Source organism: Bacillus rossius, chromosome 5, assembly GCF_032445375.1.
Source record: "Bacillus rossius redtenbacheri isolate Brsri chromosome 5, Brsri_v3, whole genome shotgun sequence".
Classification (NCBI taxonomy): domain Eukaryota; kingdom Metazoa; phylum Arthropoda; class Insecta; order Phasmatodea; family Bacillidae; genus Bacillus; species Bacillus rossius.
Genome location: NC_086333.1, coordinates 71,200,384 through 71,220,232, shown reverse-complemented (window position 1 = coordinate 71,220,232; position 19,849 = coordinate 71,200,384). Strand labels below are relative to the sequence as shown.

Here is a 19,849-nt window from a genome sequence, read left to right as displayed (position 1 = left end):
AATAATCAATTTCAATTTAAAAAAAAAAACATCTCTTTATACGGGAACAAAAATTTTTGAAAAACTCCTTACAGGTTAAATAATAACGTACATCTGAAGAAGAAAAATGCAGGATCAAAACATTTGACTGCATTTTGCAGGAAATTTTATTTGTGCGGGAACATCTTAACGAGTTTTATTGTATGTACTTTTCTTAGCTTAAATGCCAGCTTAATTATGCTTGTGCAGACAAAAGCATTTTTGCATTTGCTTCATGCTTGGGACCTTTTTTTTAAAAAGGTAGAGACTGATTTAAAAATTTTTTTTTAAAATTATTTTAATACACCATACAAATAATTACGACAGGGATATGAGATGGACTTTTAACGTTTTAACCTCCCAAAACCCAGCCCTTGTGTGTGCTAATGTTAGTTGTGGGAAAACGTGTTGCTTGTGCTAGTAACCAGACTAGGTGCTTGTGCTGAGACGTGCGTGTGTGTGTGTGGTTTCTCTGTTTGGCCGCTCAGTGTCCCGAGCCCAGTCGACGTCGAGTCACGACGACATCAGCTCCGTCGTGTCTGGCATGTCGGAGTCTCGGCACAGAGACCTCGAACTCGGGTCCCCCCTGAAGGATGGTGAGGTCACTGCATGTGTCGTAGCAAGCAGTGCATGGTTTTTTGTTTGTTGAAATCTCCCACAATGCCGTGATTTTTTTTCCGTCACGCTTGTGTCCGTGGTGGCTACGGTTAAGCTGTTCAAATATTTGACGAGCGACAGTAACTTTTCTTTTTTTTCTTCTTACCATTCTTCTTCGCATTTTCTTCCTGTCCTATCCTACCGCCTGCTGGCTCAACTTCCTTGTGTACATTGGCTTTGCTGCACTCGCCCCCAACAAACGGAAGTAATTCCAAGCTGCAGATGACTGCCACAAAGTGTTAGCTGAATCCTGTCAGGAATTTCCAAAATAATGGTTCACACTCCATTGAATTTAGCAAAAGTAGGGTGCAGATTTTTTTTGAGTGTCAACTGAAGAATCCAATTTGGCATTTGAAAATAAAGCTGCAACATTAAACAATTGGAGAAATTCTTCAAATAATAAACTTCTGAAAATCCTGTTTCTTTTTTTTTAAGTTATATTTCTTTAGGTGCATTATGAAAAAAATGATGAGTGAATTTTTATGATGCGTGTGCACCATGCAATGAAATTTTCACTGGATGAAAAAAAGGCTATATACAAAATAAAAGTTATATAAATGCTTTTAATTTTAAATCTTATACTTTATGATTGATATTAAATACGGGTTCATTTCATTAAAAATATATATTTATATATTGACATATATAAATATTTATATATTTGTGAATATTATTGATAGAATTTGTGTTCATAAACGTTTTCAAATGTATTTTCAAGTTTATTTGTAACTCCTGCAGTTCCAAATGGAAACCTTCTTTGTGGATGGGGGATATGGCAATACCATTCCATATATTTAATATATATATATTGATTTTAATATGAATTTTACAACTATTTTATGATATTTTTTAGTACGTGAAGTTTGTTATTTTTGAAGTGGACAAAATTTTCGCTATAAAAAAATTACAATTTTGAAAAGAGAATTTTGTGCTTGGTATGACAGTATTTTTTTTTTGTGTTGTAAATGGTTTGCATAAATAAATTTATTATTTAAAAAATTAAAAGTTGGCGATCCAGTCTGTTTTAATGAATGCACTATATTAATTTTGTGCATGATTATTTTATCATTTATGTTAAATGGTATTAAATTTAAATTACAATTAGTTTTATAACTAGTACAAATACAAAGGTAAAAATACTAAAAATGTAATTTTTTTTTATTTACTAAATTTTCATACTTTATAAAAAAAAAGTGGCACATAAGCCTTGCTGAGAAAAATATTCACAATTCAATTTCACTTTGTGAATATTTTAAACATGCAGTTTGGTATTAGCTTTGAATTAAAAAAGAAAACTAGTATTCCCACAGGCTTAGGTAATATTATTTAGAAATAATGAATATGAGTTGTAATTTTGTAAATTAAGATACTATACAGTACTGAAAAAAAGCAAATGCAGAATTTTTTGTGCCACGAGCTAAAGTAAGTATTACAAAAACACTCAGTTTGAAACTTAAATTTAGAATAGTACTGTCTGGTGTCTAGATTTACTGATTTAAATGCATTAACAGTGATGATTTGACACGTTAAAATTTTTAAACAAGCTTGATGTAACAGTGGAAGGTCTTATCTGGTACGTGTGAGACCACAGCCTTCCCGAACTATCATTTTTCCGGATTATCGAATGTACTATAGTTTTACTGAAATATTAAAGAAAAAATAATATAAAAAAATTTTATATTCCTGAATAATTCAATATTCAATATTTACAAATTTTGAAATTCGATTCAGCATTTCAAATGAAATTTTTTTTAAAATTATTTGTTACCATTGAATAAGCATACACCATGTGGGACTCATTCACATTGAAAAAAATTTAACATTTACGAGATTAAGATGATTTACAGTGACACCTCATTAATAAAAACCCTGTTAATACAAAATGCTCATTAATACAAAGTATTTTCACAGCCCTTCAGAAATTACATAGGAGTTAGTTATAGTGTTAAGTAATTGGTTTCATTCTAAAGGATGGTCATTATATGATACAAGGCTGTTGTTATAAGAGTAAGTATAGTTACATGTAGTAAAGTGTTTGTTAATACAAATACAGAATAATCTAAAAAAAAATATATATGAAGTTTCATCTGTAATAATAATGATGCCTCTGGTTTGGTCCAGTATAGGTTGTGGAGTTACATATTCTTCCATATTGATGTGTCTTTATGTAGGTAGTTTGTGAACCTTGGCTTCATCCTTCTGTCTTAAATTCTTTTAAAACCATTTACTTTTCAAAAACAATTTTTAACCACATGTGTTGCCATCCTAAAATTGTATTTTACAATCCATAAAGAAGAGTTTTGTGCAGCATAAAATTTTCATGTTTTAACTTTATTTGAATTTGATTTAAAAAAATTATACAAAATTATAATTAAATTTGGTAATAATTTGTTTGATACAAACATCATTATTGCAAAGTGACAAAATTATGGTCCCTTCAGGTTTGTATTATTGAGGTTTAAAATATATTGTAAAATTTAGATTTTAATTTCTGTTACATTATTTACAAATTTTCTAATATTGAACAAATATTCAGCGACCATGAATTAAAATTATTAATAATACTTTATAATATGCATAATATCAGATCAACAAAACAGCATTCAAACTTAAAATTTACTGGTTTTAGAAAAAGCATTACCAATTAATTTTTTTTAATTTTTTTTATTTTACACCTCTTGATTATGGTTTTATGTGTATTCCTGTCTTTTTTGTTTGGATTTCTGAAAAACGTGGAAAAAAATCTTCACTGTATGTTCAAATTTGAACCGATAAATTTTGATATTCGCGAAATTGTGTTATTCAATGTGAAATTCTATTTAAATGAAAAACCAGAATGCACATTGCATCCATGAATTCATATCTTCAAAAAAAATCATGTACCAATGAAATGTGAAATGTAACCTGCTAGAAAACAAGAAACGCTTAACTGAAATGATAACGGACAGTAGCAATAAACCTTTGTGGTGCTGTAACACGACCTGGCAGCGAGGTGAACGGCTGGATTCCACCTGAAAAATCTGAACATAAGCGACTTAATTGGTGCCGGAATACAGACCTTTTACTGTTGTTAGTTTTATAATTCATTGTACAAGTTGGTTTTTACTATGAGAATTTTAGATTATATTTTTATTTTTTGGAGTTATTCTAAAGTTCTTATATTTTTCACTTTCAATTCTCACTGCTGAGAAAGAGTCTTATTCTTAGTTTATTATATTTAATTTCCTATCATTACCTGATTATTAGTTCTGTTTTAATTAATTTCGGAACGTTAACACATATATTAAGTACTGTACAAGGGTGGATCATGTAATAAAGTTTGTTCGTAGGTGTTAAAGGAGGCAGACCGTCCCGTAAGACACGTAGCAACCGTTTGTCAGTGCCTGCCCCAGAGGAACTGGTAAGCCTGCCAGTAAATAACCTGAAGAAAAAAAAATTGTTTTGTGTAGCGTTTTGACTGTTTCTTTAACGTGGCCGTTGTTTCTTATTTAGAGCAGTCCCACGGACAGCCAGCAGTCCCAGGCGACAGAAGAGGAGGGTAAGTTGGCCAAATTCTTCATATTTTCTTCCTGTTTCACCATTGTTTCCACATTCTGGTAAGTCAGGGAAAATAAGGGAAATGTCAGTGAAGTGGGAAATGGGCATCGGGGAATTTACTTGAAATCCTGTGAAAGTCATGGAAATACCTCAGTGCTAATAATTTGGAAGTAAAGTAATTGCTGTAGCATACCATCAACCCAACTATGAAATATTTTTTCCTAGGTGTTGTTTGGAGAAAATGGCATCTGTTTAAAATAAATAAAGTAGACAGAGAACCACCTCAGCTATAAGGATAATGGAAAGTGGTTTTTCTCTTAAAAATTTTCAAATAAGTTCATTCTTAAAAAAAAAATTAAGTCAGGGAAATTGGAAATTTTTCTTTAGAGAAAAGCCAGGGAAATTTTATTACCGATATGTGTTGACTCTCTGTTCATGTGCATAGCAGATCATTCATATTCATAATAAAGTTTTTGCATTAACAAATGGCATTTCCAGTGATTGATGTGCTATGATTCTGTTGGTAGAAATGATATGAAGATGGGTAGGAAGGTATATAAGTTTAATGTCTCTGCGAAGAGGTCATTGTAGAAAATAACCTAACCCACTGGCATAACCAGTTAGATGTGACAGGTCGTGTGCAGTTTTTTAACTGGTGATTTACGAGCGACTTCGCGTGGTTGAACCATTCTACTTAAATAGCTCCTACTCTGTAACAGATAGATCAGGTTTTTCTGTGTAAGGGTTTGTTGCAATATTTTCAATTTTTAAAATTTTTTTTAAAATAAAGCATAAATCTGTTCCTGCATGTAACTGTCTCATAAGTCATAACTAATGGTTTTCACAATTTAAATTGGCCTTATATTCACCATGAAGATGATCCGAGACATAGAGTCACAAACAACTAATGCTTAAATGGTATAACAGTGTTTTAGAAGATATTGATGTACTTAAAAACTTAAAAGTTTACACACTTGGGGTTTTCACAGGAATAAGTAAAACAAGACAAGTACGGAGATCACCCCGCAGATCACAGATCAGCGATTCTCCACAACAGGTGAGCCTCGTCAACTAGAGCTGTGCCGATATTTAGTTGAATCGGCGTTTCTGCCAATTCACGATACGCTTGTTAATTTTCAGCTGAAATTTTATTGAAAAATGAAAGTGCCTGTCATTACCTAAAAATCCACCAGTACCCTTTTCACTTTTCCTACTACAACATACTTGTGTTGTGTGCATGAAATTCAAGTATGCTCTAAGAAATGCTCTAGATCAATAATTTTGCTGAAATACTTTGAAAGATATCGCTAGCATTTATTTTTCAGTATGCTGTGATGCAACCACAAACAATACAGAGAGTTATGATCTGTGAGACACTATAAAGTGTTGGTCTGAAAATAAATACCAGATAATCATGCACCATTTTTAAACCAATTTCATTAGTTCTACTCCTTGTGAAGTCCGTGTTGATAAAATTAATTCTGCTTTTAAAAGTGGGCAACTACTCAGTCAAAGCATTCCCATGTTAGGAAGCGATGATGCTAAATTTTTTTTTACTAGGAATTTCTAATTCCTGCATACAGTGTATATATTTTTTATTATGTTTGATTTGCTAGTTACATCAAGAAGTTGTAAGAAAACTTTATTTAAAGGTCCTGAAAAATTACTGAAAATGGTTCACTCAGTATTTGTAGACACCTTTTACTTAGATATGGGGCCTCACATTTTTCAGTCATTCAAACAGTCACAATTTTCGTGGAAAATATACTGTACTTTATACTAGTTATCCTGTGATTCTGGGCTACAAATTTAAACATGTACATTGTTTTTAAAGAGTACCTTATGTACTGAACATCAGCAATCAAAATAACTTCAGTACTTGCTTTCATCTTTCATAGACTTTCTAACTCATGACCATATCTTAGTGAATATTTTCCTGTGGTTACATGTTATATGCTTTACATTCATCCAGTGCATTTTAAAATGTGTGGGTTGATCCGTAAGGAAGGAAATAAAGTGATTCACATTCTTTCTGTTGTGCGCTGCTTCAGAACCATTGTAGCCAGACCTAGCACAGTTCTAGATTCGGGTAGTTGTCAGTAACCCCACACTTTTTCAAATTTGGCTGCCCGCTCGAGAACTCTGTGACTCCCTTGGACTCGTCAGGGAATAATGAACCAGTGTAGCAGTTGTTGCCTTGGGATGAACTCCTGGGAACATGTGTGTGTATATTTATTTAGTACCACACATTGAATAATTGTAGGTTAAATTATTTTTCAAAAGGTTTATTAAATTTAACCCTTTGAACTCCTATGCAGAGCCAGGTTCTGTTCCAGTCCTTTATTGAATCTAGCTCTACTGTCCCTTTGAATCACATTGCATAGAACAGTGTAACAGAATTCAATAAATTGGATAGCTACACTTGAAAATGAATTAGAACAAGATTTTGAATATGGCAAACCTGGTTCAAAATATGAGTTTGAAGGGTTAATTTACTAGGGCAGGCTCATTTTTGCATAGAAGACAAGCTGTGATTGGTTCGTGCTTTTCAATCTAGGCTTTGTTTTCCATATTAAGTCAGCAAGGCTGGGATCACCAGTTATCATTAAATCTACTGGCATGTAAATGCTTTTGTTTTTGCTTTAGAGGGAGAGTTAAGAGTCTAAAGATACATTTTTTTAAAACATATTTATGTGAAAACCATTTTTTAATTTTTTATATTGAAATTTTGCCTTCGTAAAGGCGCAGATAACATAGTAAAATTTTTTGAAAATACCATTTCATAGTGTTTTATTAACATTATAATACAGTTGTAATAATGCCCAAAAATGACAAACACTTAACGCAAAAAACTTCACACGGTAAGCTATTTGTAACTGCCAGTCTATCAACTTTAGGCATTCCACTAAATCATATACTACTACACTTCAATGAACCTAAATTTTGGAAAAATAAACAGTACAAAATTGTGAAGTCTAAAAACTATTGAATCCAAGATGGTGTCTTCCGGTTCCTATCTCTCCCACTCACGGACGTTAAAATGTTTCTGTCCACACTCATCCATTGTTACCGCTTGTTCTCCAGGCGTTTACGAGTCTCAGTGACGCTGGTCCGTCGCCGGCTGCGAAAGATGATGGTGAGTCTCAGACCCTTCATTATAATAAATTGTGTGAAGGGAATAGTTGTTCTGTGAAACAACTTGGTCCTTGTGAACTAATCCTATGTACGTACTTATCTCTGTATGTGCGTTCTCTTTTGTCTCGTCATGAAAACCACAATGCATAGAGAATATTTTGAGCAAAAAATAGCACAGATACATTAAAAAATGCACAACGAACAATGGTTCATAGAATGGCAACTAACAGTAAGAATAATTAAATTAATATCAGATAATTAATTTTTTCAAATTGTAATGGTCCATACAACTGTTCTACTAAAATAGATATTATTAAAATCCCAAGAACTTTTTGTTGGACACAGACATTGACGTAGATCCTGGGGGGCCGGGGACTCCTTCCATGGAATCAAAAAGCCCCTTTCTGAGGGGGCCCGCTTGCGCTATCAAAATCATTACTGTGAAATGGGAACGTTAAATGTTAACCCATGCCCCTTTTCCCCCACCCAACCCGGAATCCTACAGATTTTCATCCATGGCCATAGTTAAATGTATATAAATTCAATAGTGTTTCAAACAGTGTACATTGATAGTATAGGATCTCGGCATTTATTGAAAATAACAGTTAATCGGAGTTTATTGTTAACAGCATTATGTTTAAGTTAAATTTAAATCTGAAAAATAATTTTAATAAAAATTTCTTGGCCTAGCTCAAATGATAACATGTGCATCTGCTACTCAGACCTCTGGTGGAGATAAGCACTAACTAGCCACTTTTCGAGACCACTGTCCACGATCTACACATTCAAACTGTAAGAGTTTTATTGAAAATAGTGTCATTCAATCCCAGGGACCTTAATAAACATAGTAGCAACAAATTTTAGTCTGTAAGTTTCTTGGTGGAGACATAATGTAAATTGTGAGGGTAGTGATGCACTTCCTTTTACGCATTGTAGCATTGCTATTACCGTAAATTCAAAATTCCACCACAATATTTAAGCTGATTCGCAAAAACTATTTGCTTTCCCGTCGTTATTTAATATTTATTCGACGCACTGGGTCTTAACTGTATATGCACCAACACACACTAGCATTCGATGCTGTGTTGAGACGTAAAGGAGCTGGATCCCAGACTATAGGTCCAGCCAGGCCCGCTGGAACACTCCTCGATTTGACTGCTCAGACAGCCGTGCCGTTGCGATGACATTCAGTCAAACGCAGCGTACGACCGAAAGAATTAATTACAAAATGAAACAATACATAAATGAATGTTGATGTTCAAAAATAACTTGCATATTGAAAAACAAAAAATTCTATATAAATAGATAATAAATATTATGCAATCTATAATCGCAACTTAAAAAGTAATTGAGAAAACTAGAAAGGCGGTTCCATTTTTGTGTAATGGTGCTGCTAGCTCTAGGATTTTTGCAGTAAAAATTGTATCAATGGTTGCAAAACATCAACTAAAATGCGTTGGAATCAGTTTCTATCCTCATGTAGAGAACTGTTAATTAAAATTGTTGCAGTTTTGTTCCCTTACTAGTATTCTGTTTGGACTCCTCCTGAAGTATGGCCTGTAAGTTACGTTATGGTTGTATCGCATAAAGGTAGTACTTATTCTCTCCTTTACCCAAATGTCTTGGAATACCACCATTTAAGTCAGAGTTCAATAGTAGTATTTAGCCGGAAAGATATTATCGTTGACCTGTAAATTATAAATTTATATTTTAAGGTAATTTTATGATGCTTTTTTTTATTACATAGCTTATAAAATTTTATGACAAATTTTAACGCTGCTTCTACATATATAGATTTGGTTATGTATTATTTACTATTTCCAAGGTTTCAGTACAAGTAGCATATCATCATGTTGATAAAAATAAGCTAATCGGACCTGAATCTGTTAATCCAGAGCAAGGTTTTTTTAAAATGGGAGTTGATTGTCATAGACCACGTGTGTTGTCTTTACAGATTGACGTTTCTTTTGTGAGTAAATTAACATTAAGAATGTGAAATGTGAAAAGAGAAAGTGGGAGGGTGTTTTGACAGAACATTGAGAGGACTTGGTACTCCGCAGTGTACACTGTGTTTGTTTATCATGAGGTTAGGTCTGTGTGAAGCTTCGACTAAGCTCTTTATAATATTCTATTTGGCTTTGCCAGGAAATTTTTTAGTAATTTTACTTGAAGCTTAGAATGTGATGTAAAGCTTCGTGTTTGTTGCAAAGCTTTGAAAAATTGTTGTAAATCCAAGCTTCACTGCTCCTTATTTATAATCTCAAATTTTACAATTTTTGAAATTGTGCTTTAAAATTTCGCAAATGCAGATAAAAATAACTAAGTGTAGAGGTGGTTAGGTAGTTAATGTAAAGAAACCTGTTTAGATGATTGAATTTTACCTTTTACAGCAATTTATGCAGTTTTTTTATGCATTTTATTTTAAATTTAAATCAATGCTAAACATTTCTTAAACTATACTTTAAAAAAAAAAAAAAAAAAAAAAAAATCAACACCATTTTGGGATACATTTCAGAAGGTAAGTAATAGATTTGTAACACAGCCAGTAAATTTTGAAACAGATTATTTTGATACCTCATATTGGTTTTTTTATTCCTTCTTTCCTTTAGAGTGCTACTCAATAGTTTAAATATATGTGGTCAACCTGATAATGCTGTATTAAACTGTATTAACTTTAATAAGATTACACAAGAAAATGTTTCGCTTTGTATTTTTGTATATTTTAGTATTTATTTTAATAGTTGGCTAGATTTTTGTTTGATAAATATGTTAATATAAATTTTATAACTGATTTCATGATATTTTTAAGTACTTGAAGTGACATTTATAAATGCCTGAGTAGGCCTATTATTATTATTTCTGAAATGGGGTAAATCTTTATTAATCACAACATGATACAGTTTTGGGCTAGAAAATATATATATTTTAAGATATTATAATATTTAGTTTTTCTTATAGTTTATATGTTTTGCATGGATATAGTTAGTTACTTAAAAAAAAAAAAATCAAAGAGTGGCACTCAGGTCTGCTGTTATGAATACTCAATGTTAGTATTATGCATGATTATTTTTCATTTTTATTGACTGGTGTTAAATGTGGGGCCCAATAGGTTAATCATTTATACATTCAAACATTACAAACAATAAATTTTTTCTTAAATTTTTTTTTAAAAATTACAATCCAGTATTTTGTAAAATAAGTTTAATACAGCCTTGCTGAGACAAATACATATTCACAATTTTATTTGACTTTGTGAATATTTTAAACATTCAGTTTGATATTCACTTTGCATCAAAAAAACCAGTACTCGCAAAGGCCTGCTTGGGGTGTGTATGGCTTATCAGCTGGTATTTGTTTGATATGATTGCATACAGTCCCATTGGAATGCAAGTTTGGGAGCACGTTGGTGATGGTTTGTTTTGTGTGGTCCAGAAGCCAGCAGTTCCTCGTCGTCGGACCGCCACATGCTGCCACGGCTCACAGTTCTTCGGCAGAAGAGAGACAAGCGCCGGCAAGCCAGGCAGGTTTCCGGCGCCGCCAACCCCACCAAGAAAACCAAGGTCTCTGCAGAGGACAGTGCGTCCTCGTCCAGGTGAGTGTTTGTTACCTTCCGAGAAGCCTTCAAGATTTGTTCGTTTGTTCCTTCCATATTCATGTTTTACCGACAGAGCGACGTGAGGTCTCCAAATGAACTTGAACGATTGCATGTATTTATATATCGATGGCTTAGAATGAAAACCTTCTCATAAAATGCAAATTTTACAGCAGAGACAAAAAACTGTGCTACTGATATACGTGGTTTCTTTTTTTGCCGATAGAAAGCAGTATGATGCACATTTTATTTCTTTCAGCCAAACATTTCGTGAGATACGAGGTTTTCCGGTCAAAAACATAAAAAACGTATTTTCGTCCAAAAATTGAGATACAAGGTTTTCATTCTAAGCCATCAATTATGTTTGTGTGTATGTATTTATTTATGTATGTTTTGCATGCACGTATGTGACTTTGGCTGACAATTAACTGTCAAACCGTTGATTGGATCTTCATAAAATTTAATAGTTAGGCATGTAGGGCAAATAGAGTTTTCAGTTTTGTATATGACCTAAATGGTCGAGTGGTTGTTGATATATTAGTTGGGGGGATTTTCAATTTTGAGTTTATCAGATCATAGGACATCCTATGAAATTTCTTTGTACATTTCAGAACTGTATATTTTTAATTACCATTGCCATTTTGTTTATAGTTATAATAACCAAAAAAATGTCAAAATTTCACTCAAGATGGGGTGAAAATTTACTTAGTCAAATAAAAAGAGGTAATGGGGTGTTATTAAAACAGTTTTTTTTTTACATTTTTTAAATCTACGTACTTATGAAAAGAAATAAAACTCATTGTAGTTTGCAATTCAAAACTAGGTGTCGCTAGAGAAATGTGTCAAATGCAGAATCATGCTGATGAAAACGCATACCAAAGTTGTGTTAACTTTGAAAAATTTTGTGCAATTATCTAGGTAGGTATTAAGTTTGGTTAGTAATTACTTACATTAAAAATTGAACATTGTGAGGTCTCAGTTCAAGGCAAACTTTTAGTTAATGTTGCCTCTATTTTATGCAATAAAAGTTGGGGTGTAAATAAGTCTTCTACAAACAGTTGACTGTTCTTAGCTTCTGATCTTGTGTTTTACAAGAACATGGCAGTTTCCTTACAATTATCTTTGTGGTCAAGGGATTCTAACTGGAATATCCAAGCTAATGTAAAAATTAGCGATAGGTCAAATGCCAATTATTTTCAAATCTGAATCTCAAATTCAAATCCCAAAGAGTGCCTTAAATCCACCCCTTGAATCCGAATCAGAGTTTATAAAGTCAAAAATTAAATAATGTACAAAAAATAAGAATTTTAACAAATATAAAATGATTCTTCATAGCACTTGTTTGTTTTTGAGATTGTTAGCTGCATTTTAAATTGGTGATTCCTAACAATCGTCATAGTTTCAACCACATATATATTGATAGTCACAATCAATGTAAAATCTTGTAATACAGTAGCAGCGTACATGTTGTATATATCTATTATGAAACACAAATTTGTCTTTCATGAGAACAATCTGCAATGATTTTTTGGTGGATTTTTTTTCAAAGTTTTCATTGGTTCAAAATGTCGAAGGGCGCCCAGAATTTAGCTTGGTCTTCAACACTGATCTCACCACGTTTAAAGCGCTCAAACCACTCGAAAACTTGTATGCGGCTCATAGCATTCTCCTTGATAGCCTTTTGAAGCATTTGGTAAGTTTCCGTTGCCTATTTTTCAAGCAGGAAACAAAATTTCAAACACACAATTTGTTCTTTTAAATCTGCCTTTACGATTTTGCAGGCGGAACATGAGAACAGTAAGAGAAAAACTAAATGTTAACCTACAAACTGATGCTGTCTGGGCAGCTGTTTAGTGAAGGTATCTACTAACCCCATCTAGCGGAAGAACTCTCTACTACATCTACGAATGGCAGCGCGTTCTCAGTCCGGTTTTTTAAGGTCCTCTCTTGTATACACAAATTAACTTCGTTGGTAACAACACACCAGTTAAACACGTAATAATTATAAATATTAATTTTATAATAAACACACACTTTCCCAATATCTGTGATTTGGGGAGAGGGAGGGGGGGGGGGGGGATTTGTATACGGTTTGGTCATGCGAGTCCGCCATCTTTTTGAAATTACTGCAACTCCATGCAGACACAGCACCATGGTTATGCATTTTCGTTCATTTGACTTCCAATCCAATCACAAAATTGCTCCTACCAAATGCTGCATACCAAGAGCTGAGATGTTTACACATCAATAAGTATCAGAGGGCCACGAAGGAGGAGGTTAAAAAAAAAACTCCTTGGGTGCAGCAGTTTCTTTTCCTAATGCTGTACCTGTTCACAATATGCTGACCATGTGGTGCCTAGCGAGAGATACGTGACGTGGATGCACAAGTTTCGTTACAGTGCTTGATGTTTCTGGAACAGGTGATGATGTGTAACCGGACCATGCAGAGTCTACAGTTTTTGGCTCCGTATGGCACTGCCGGTGCTTTTCTAGCAACGCGTTTGCATGGAACTAAACATAAGAGCCCGGCTCGCGAGACGTCTGCCGCCGCCCTGAGCCGTGTGTGTCCCGTTGCAGGTCGGGCCACGCGCGGTCCCGATACAGCCGCTCCGCGGTGCACGGACGCAAGAGCGTGAGGGTGCGCAGCTCCCTGCCGGCTGCGAAGAGCACGGACGTGTAGTGCCGGCACGGCACATGGCTGCCACCGGACCAGTCCGTCGTGGTCGCTTTTACTACCGTCATTTGTGTCTGTAGTTCATCGGCAGAGATGGCATGTTTATTAACAATTAATATTTTATTCACAATTTGTTGTTTTAAATATTTTGGTGTCAACAGGGTCTATTACCATGATTAAAAGCACAAAAATACATAACTGATTTACTTTTTCATAGTGATTACTCATGTTTCATTTTTTTTTCCTGACAAGGAGTTAATACGGATGGCAACAGTAACACGAACGTACTCTCGTGGGGGGGGGGGGGGGGGGGGGATGATTTTGTAGTACTGGTATGACATAACAACTTTCCAAGTATCAGACATGCAATGGTCATTGTAATTATCAAAAATTCTAATTTGTATATGAATTTTCAGTTAGGCTACTTCCTCACCCAGGAAGCCTTTGTGGAACACTTTTGTGTATCATGGCCCCATGTTTCAATGTTTTTTTTTTTTGGTTGGGTTTTAATTGAACTGACATGTGCAAACACCTTTTTTCCTTTTCTGTTCTCATGTTGGCGTATTATTCCTGTTAAGTTAAATCTTTGTGAGTGGTCGACATGTTTTTAAAATAAAAGAAAATGTTTTTTTTTTTTTTTTTGAGAGTTAGGTGGAGAAATGAGATTGTGATCTGTTTCAGTTAGATAATCTAATTATGATTTAAAGCACTGAGATATTTTTCATTTCTGAATTGTGCTAAAATAATTGTTAGTATTAATAGTTCCACATATTTCTGGGAAGCAGTTAAATAGACCTATGTTCGCTGTAGCTAATATTCCTTCCTCATCCCATGTTAAGAATTGTTGGGCAAAAACCTGTTGGCTTCACAGTAGGAAGGCCCTGCAGGATAAAAATTATCATTCCCATTTCACAGTTACGATGTTGCAAGCTCTGTGAGAGGTGCGTCTTGATTCCAGGATCTATGCCCCAATGAAGAATTGTGTATGAATTTTTTTTTTGTAAACTAATGTTATTGTACTATTTTAGTGTAATTTGATGTTCAACAATTAATTTGTTGCTTCTTACAGAATTAAAAACCTTTTATGGGCATCTTATTTTGAAAATTTCCACGTGAAAAATTAGTTTAAAGCATATAATGGTGATAATTATTACATATGGTTACAATTATGCTTGCTTTTACATTAGACTGTTTGACTGTATTTTCCATTTCTATTAAGCTAATTTTTCACCTAATTCATTTATCTGAAATCTTACTAAAAATTTATGGTGTTATATGTGGAAAAATGACATTTGTTAATTTCAACACAATATTAGTCTTTATGATTTTATTATTGGGGATCTCATAAAGTTTTTACCACTGATTCATTACTGCAACTAACTATATTACATTAAGTGGAATGAGTTTTGACAAATATCATAGTGTTTCAGTTTTTGTATTATGCAAAGTTTTGGAAACCAGGTAATTAATGTTTCTTTCTGTACAGAATTTTTATAGCAGCGTACTTTTTATGGTAAATAAAAACCAGTTTTTTTGATGAGGTTTTCTACTACTCTCTTACTGATCTGTATTTGAAGGAGCTTAAGGCCAGCTTGCACAGTCATGACTTAAGTAAACTATTTCGCCATTTGATTAATCTGAAAAATTTTGCTTGGTTCTTAATTACTTGACTCTGCAAGCGGCCGTAAGTCCTCAAAAGCCTGTCCCCTACTGCCTCCTTTTCCCCTATTAATTTACTACTGCTGATTGACATTCCTTTAGTGATCTAGAAGTACAGCCAGCGAGAATTGGGCATCTTTTAGAGTTATTGTCGAAATTCTGCTCAAAGCTTCTATAGTGTAATGGAAGAATTTTAATTAAGTATAAGTGGACATCACCCATTGCCATGAGCTATCAGAAAACACAAAAATCGAGGGATTTTAACTTATATGCCAGACAAGAGAAAACCATATAAACCTAAATCATTTAAAATAAATATTCATAAGTTTAATAACTCCTTGTAAGAAAAATAGTAATCACAAGAGACATGATGACTTCTTGATTGTGGTTAGAAACAATTAAACTACAAAAAAAAAAAAAAGTAAAACAGTTCATACAAAGAGGGCACACTTGAACTACTTAGGGCAGCTCGAAAGACAGTACAAGACTTTATTAGGTTGTGTGTGTCTCAAGGCCAGGCTTATGGTTTATTTCTCCACACACGACGTAATGCAAGTTCTTTAACAAGAAGCCCCGTGTGTACCAGTCTTCCAGATTCTCCGGCTTCTGTTTCAATTTAAAATTAAATACAGAAAAAGACTTATGAAGAAGTCAACAACACCAAACACTATTGCAGCACACATTTGTTTCACAATCATATCATAGAAGATCTTAAAGAAAAATCATCTAAAAACGTTATCAGTAAGTTAATAAAGAAATTCCCCGCAACAAGCTGGATACCGTACATCCATAAATTAAAAAAAAAAAAAAAACAAATTAAATATTTTGTATATTTTGTTAAATTATGCAAGGCTATTTTCAAACACACATAATTATTATACATATTTAAACAGAATGTACAACGAATGAAATTTACTATTATAAAACATTAAAATAAATTTGAAAGTAAACCAAATAATCAGTCAGTCTTTGATACCAAACAACGATTGATGGTCACATCACTTCTTCACTTTGTGAAAGCCTGCAGTGTTAGAAAAGTACTTGGCATTAGCTTCATTAACTTTCTTTTCAGCTGCTTGGGGATTTACGATTTCCAGTCCTTGCAGAGGAGTAAAGGCAACACTCGATGCTGTTCCCGACACCTGTTTCTTGACCGTAGTGCTTCCGCCCCAAACCTGCTGCTGCTTCTGCAAGTTCTTCTGCAGAGTCTTCGATATCCTCACCTTCGTCTTCTCGTCAACCTGTGGCAGTCGTATGCGTCCGGCACCAGTTTTCCCAATTGTGCCTCGTGTGTACCCAAGATCCTCCTGGTACGCATCGTCCTCGATATCTGCAAAGTTCAGCCGATTGGCTTGTTTGCGGAATTCCGTCATGGCATATCTTTCCTTCATCTTGCGCACTCTCTTGCCTCCTCGTTTCTTGCGACTTGCATCGATTGGTTTGGGCAAAGGCTTGATGAACTTGACGGGAGGTGGTTCCATAAGTTTGTCGAGTTTCTTCTCGATGTCTTCCCTCAGAGACTTTCCTATGGCACCGTCCGTGCTGACGTGGCATGCATCTGCACGGCTTGCCAGCGTGCACTTTGATGCCACGAGCCGGGCCGTCTTCTGTCGAAGATCGGGCGGAGTGTCTTGCACGATGGAAGAATAATAGATGAAACCCGTATGGGGGAGCATCGACACTTGAGAGAAGCCGGACAAGGTTTTTTTCTGAGAACCTATCAACATGACGTTGCATGCTGGCATCTTCGAAAGCTTTGTCAGGCCCCCAGCAACACCCATTACCTTTGCTGCAGTGGAGGCACCCACGATGGCTGACAAGTTCGGAGCAATGAATGCCATTCTGCTTTCCACGTACTCATATATCTTCTGTTTGAAGTTGTTAAGCTCTATGGCCATGTCACAAGCTTCACAAATACTTTCTCGCTCCTCGTCGGTTAGCAGCTGTCCTTGTGTGGTGGATGCAGTCACAGATACCACCATTATAGTTGCTTGGGTCAGTATTTGCTGCAGGGCTTCGTTGTTCTTAGCCCTGTCCAAATCGTTGCCCAGCTCCCTCACTGTCATTACATACTCAAGTGGACTTACTACAAGAGATTCCAACTCTGGAAAACGTTTGGAATACTTGTCTCGGGTAAAACGGTGGATTGTAGCGATTTCGCCGTCGATATCAACAGCAACGTTGTTCGCTTCTACTATCAGCTGATACTCCGGGTCTGATTCCACTGGACCTACAATTTCTTCAGACTTGCGTAGCTTGCCAGTGTAAGAGTCAATCGCACGCATGATAGTCATAAGCGTTTCTGAGTCACGAAGTTTGGCAATTTCACGAACTGACTTTATCTTTATATCGTCTTCTACTTGCATTACCATTGAATGTGTTTCTGGAGCAGAAGATTCATCATCTACAATCATTTCTTTCTGCTCTTGTTCTTCAAGGTCTGCCAGCAACTCGTCAGCAAGAGACATGTTGTAATTGTGTTAAAAATCAAATTTCACTTACAAAAACAAACGGTCTTACTGCGTACTTCAATACTCTTTTAGAAATGTTTTTATTTTCATGCACAGTTGTTGTTAAGCTTCATAGATAACACTATTAGCATCGTAAATGGACGAGTGCAGAGATGAAAGTTATCTCAAGTGTAAATTAGAAAATACTTGAAAGAGTTACAAACTAAAAACAAGTTTTATTCAAATCTACTAATTCATAATAAAATAATTGTCATTAATTTTTGCGGATAAAGAAGAGTATTAGAAACCAAAATAATAAATATTTTTAAACAATGCAAAATCAATATAAATGATTTATTTAAAACGAGAAAGACTTCCAATTCTCTTTATTTCAAAAATGCTTTCCGCATATACTTGCACTATGGTTCTATGCTGGTTGATTAAGTGTCTTTTATAATCTTTCATTTCCGGCATGAAGACCTCGAAACAAAGGATGAAATGTTTGTGGTGACGTGACGTTAAAGTTATTTTTAATTTATCAATAATAATGACTAGATTTGTCGAACGAACATTAGTCGTTCTTGGTTTGCGAGAGATGTGATATTGATTGCAAGGAAATGTGATAAATTCAGGTTTGGCAGTTTGCTAAAATGCAATGTGAAATTCGAGGGATGCGAGATGTCGCCGAAGGAGCTCCGCCTGGCACTGATACTTTGCCTAGGCCTGGTCGTGTCAATGAAGGTATGCAATAATAATATTGTTCAGTAACGTGTCCAGAAAATTTTTATTATTTGTTAAGTATACTCAATGGTAATTTTTTTCTTTCATATATGCATTTTAATTTGTATTGGAATAGTTTGTATGGAACTTAAATTATTTATAATTTTTTTTTAAATTTCGAAAAGGTAGTGACTATTGGTTTGCTTCGTTAGGGTGTTGAAAATTCAACAAATATGTGTGACGTTTTTATGTCACTTGTGAATCAGGTTCCTATCGTTTATAGTTTTTTTTTAAAAGTTATTTGAATTTAACTGATTTTTTTGTTTATTATATATTTGAACAGCTGTAGAGATTGGTTGTAAAATCTCTACGTGTGATTTAGTCTTGGATATAAAATAAATCACAGTCACATCTGGTAGAAGCGTTAGTGCTACCAATTTACAAAAGAGGTATGGATTAAGACCAACCGTGGCAAACTACAGACCATTCAGCCTGACGTCCTGTGTAAGAAAAAAAATGGAGTAATGAATGACCTAGGTTGGGTAGTCAATAGAGAGCATGGATTCAGGAGTAGGTTCTCGTGTGAAATACAGATGGCTGGGTTGCTGGAGGATCTGGTGTAAGAGTTGGGCGGAGGGAGCAGATGGATGCAATTTTTATAAACTTAGAAAAGGCATTCTAGTACCTCACAAGAGACTAATGGAGAAGTTAGAGATGTTTGAGGAGGATGAGATTTAGGGTAGTTGGGTAGAAGACTTCGTAAGGGATAGAATGCAGATGGTGAGAGTGTGTGAGGAAAGGTCTGAAGAGGGGTAAGTGGGTAAATATGTAGTTGGGCGGTATTTGCGAAAAAAAATGTTAAAAATCCGAAAATACTTTTATTCTATGCTCTTCAACTTCCTCTTTTCAATAAAAGTGGCGGAGGTAATAAATTCCAAATACTTTAGGAGATATCGAATTTTTAAATTTCATCAAATGTAGTTGGGCGGTATTTGCGAAAAAAAATGTTAAAAATTCGAAAATACCTTTATTAGATGCTCTTCAACTTCCTCTTTTCATTAAAAGCGGCGAAGATAAGTAATTCCATATACTTTAGGAGATAACGAATTTTTAAATTTCATCACAATTATAGCAGTGCGTTCATGTGGCTTTGACCATTGTTTCTTGTTTAGGAGCATCTATTTTTTTATTGGATAATGATGTCATGTGATTGTTCGTGATAGGCCAGAATTCAAATTAACCAATACGTGATTATTTACTTCATTTATTGTTTAAAACTGTGTTTAATTACCGCCTCCAACTTAGGCGAGTTTTTAACGTTTCTAATTTTAAAGTCTTATTTTTTATTGTTGCGCAAGTAATAAGTAACAAAAAAATTTTACGTGAGTTGTTTCTGTTCATCCATTG

The 19,849-nt window shown here is 34.5% G+C and overlaps 3 protein-coding genes across 8 annotated transcripts in view; 2 read left to right on the top strand and 1 right to left on the bottom strand.

Annotated features, from left to right (window-relative positions):
* The window catches only part of LOC134531990 (uncharacterized), a 99,354-nt gene extending 84,206 nt beyond the window's left edge, over positions 1–15,148 (top strand). For 2 of the 3 annotated variants that reach the window (XM_063368097.1, XM_063368096.1), the window contains exons 28-34: positions 507–614; positions 4,005–4,075; positions 4,168–4,213; positions 5,202–5,269; positions 7,297–7,348; positions 10,780–10,939; positions 13,517–15,148. In XM_063368097.1, coding sequence (XP_063224167.1) covers positions 507–614; positions 4,005–4,075; positions 4,168–4,213; positions 5,202–5,269; positions 7,297–7,348; positions 10,780–10,939; positions 13,517–13,619 — 608 coding nt within the window. In that variant the 3' untranslated portion in view covers positions 13,620–15,148. The remainder of the gene's footprint in view (positions 1–506; positions 615–4,004; positions 4,076–4,167; positions 4,214–5,201; positions 5,270–7,296; positions 7,349–10,779; positions 10,940–13,516) is intronic. The other variant, XM_063368098.1, reaches the window with a different exon arrangement.
* Positions 15,149–16,083: 935 nt separating this feature from the next.
* On the bottom strand, positions 16,084–17,874 carry LOC134531993 (U4/U6 small nuclear ribonucleoprotein Prp31). Its single transcript, XM_063368102.1, has one exon. The coding sequence runs from the start codon at positions 17,738–17,740 to the stop codon at positions 16,271–16,273; it is 1,470 nt and encodes a 489-aa protein (XP_063224172.1). The 5' UTR covers positions 17,741–17,874; the 3' UTR covers positions 16,084–16,270.
* Positions 17,875–18,158: 284 nt separating this feature from the next.
* LOC134531994 (coiled-coil domain-containing protein 50) overlaps positions 18,159–19,849 on the top strand; it is a 47,260-nt gene continuing 45,569 nt past the window's right edge. For 2 of the 4 annotated variants that reach the window (XM_063368106.1, XM_063368103.1), the window contains exon 1: positions 18,177–18,463. In XM_063368106.1, the coding sequence (XP_063224176.1) occupies positions 18,373–18,463 (91 nt within the window). In that variant the 5' untranslated portion in view covers positions 18,177–18,372. Of the gene's footprint in view, positions 18,464–19,849 lie in introns of all 4 variants that reach the window. The other 2 variants (XM_063368105.1, XM_063368104.1) reach the window with 2 other exon arrangements.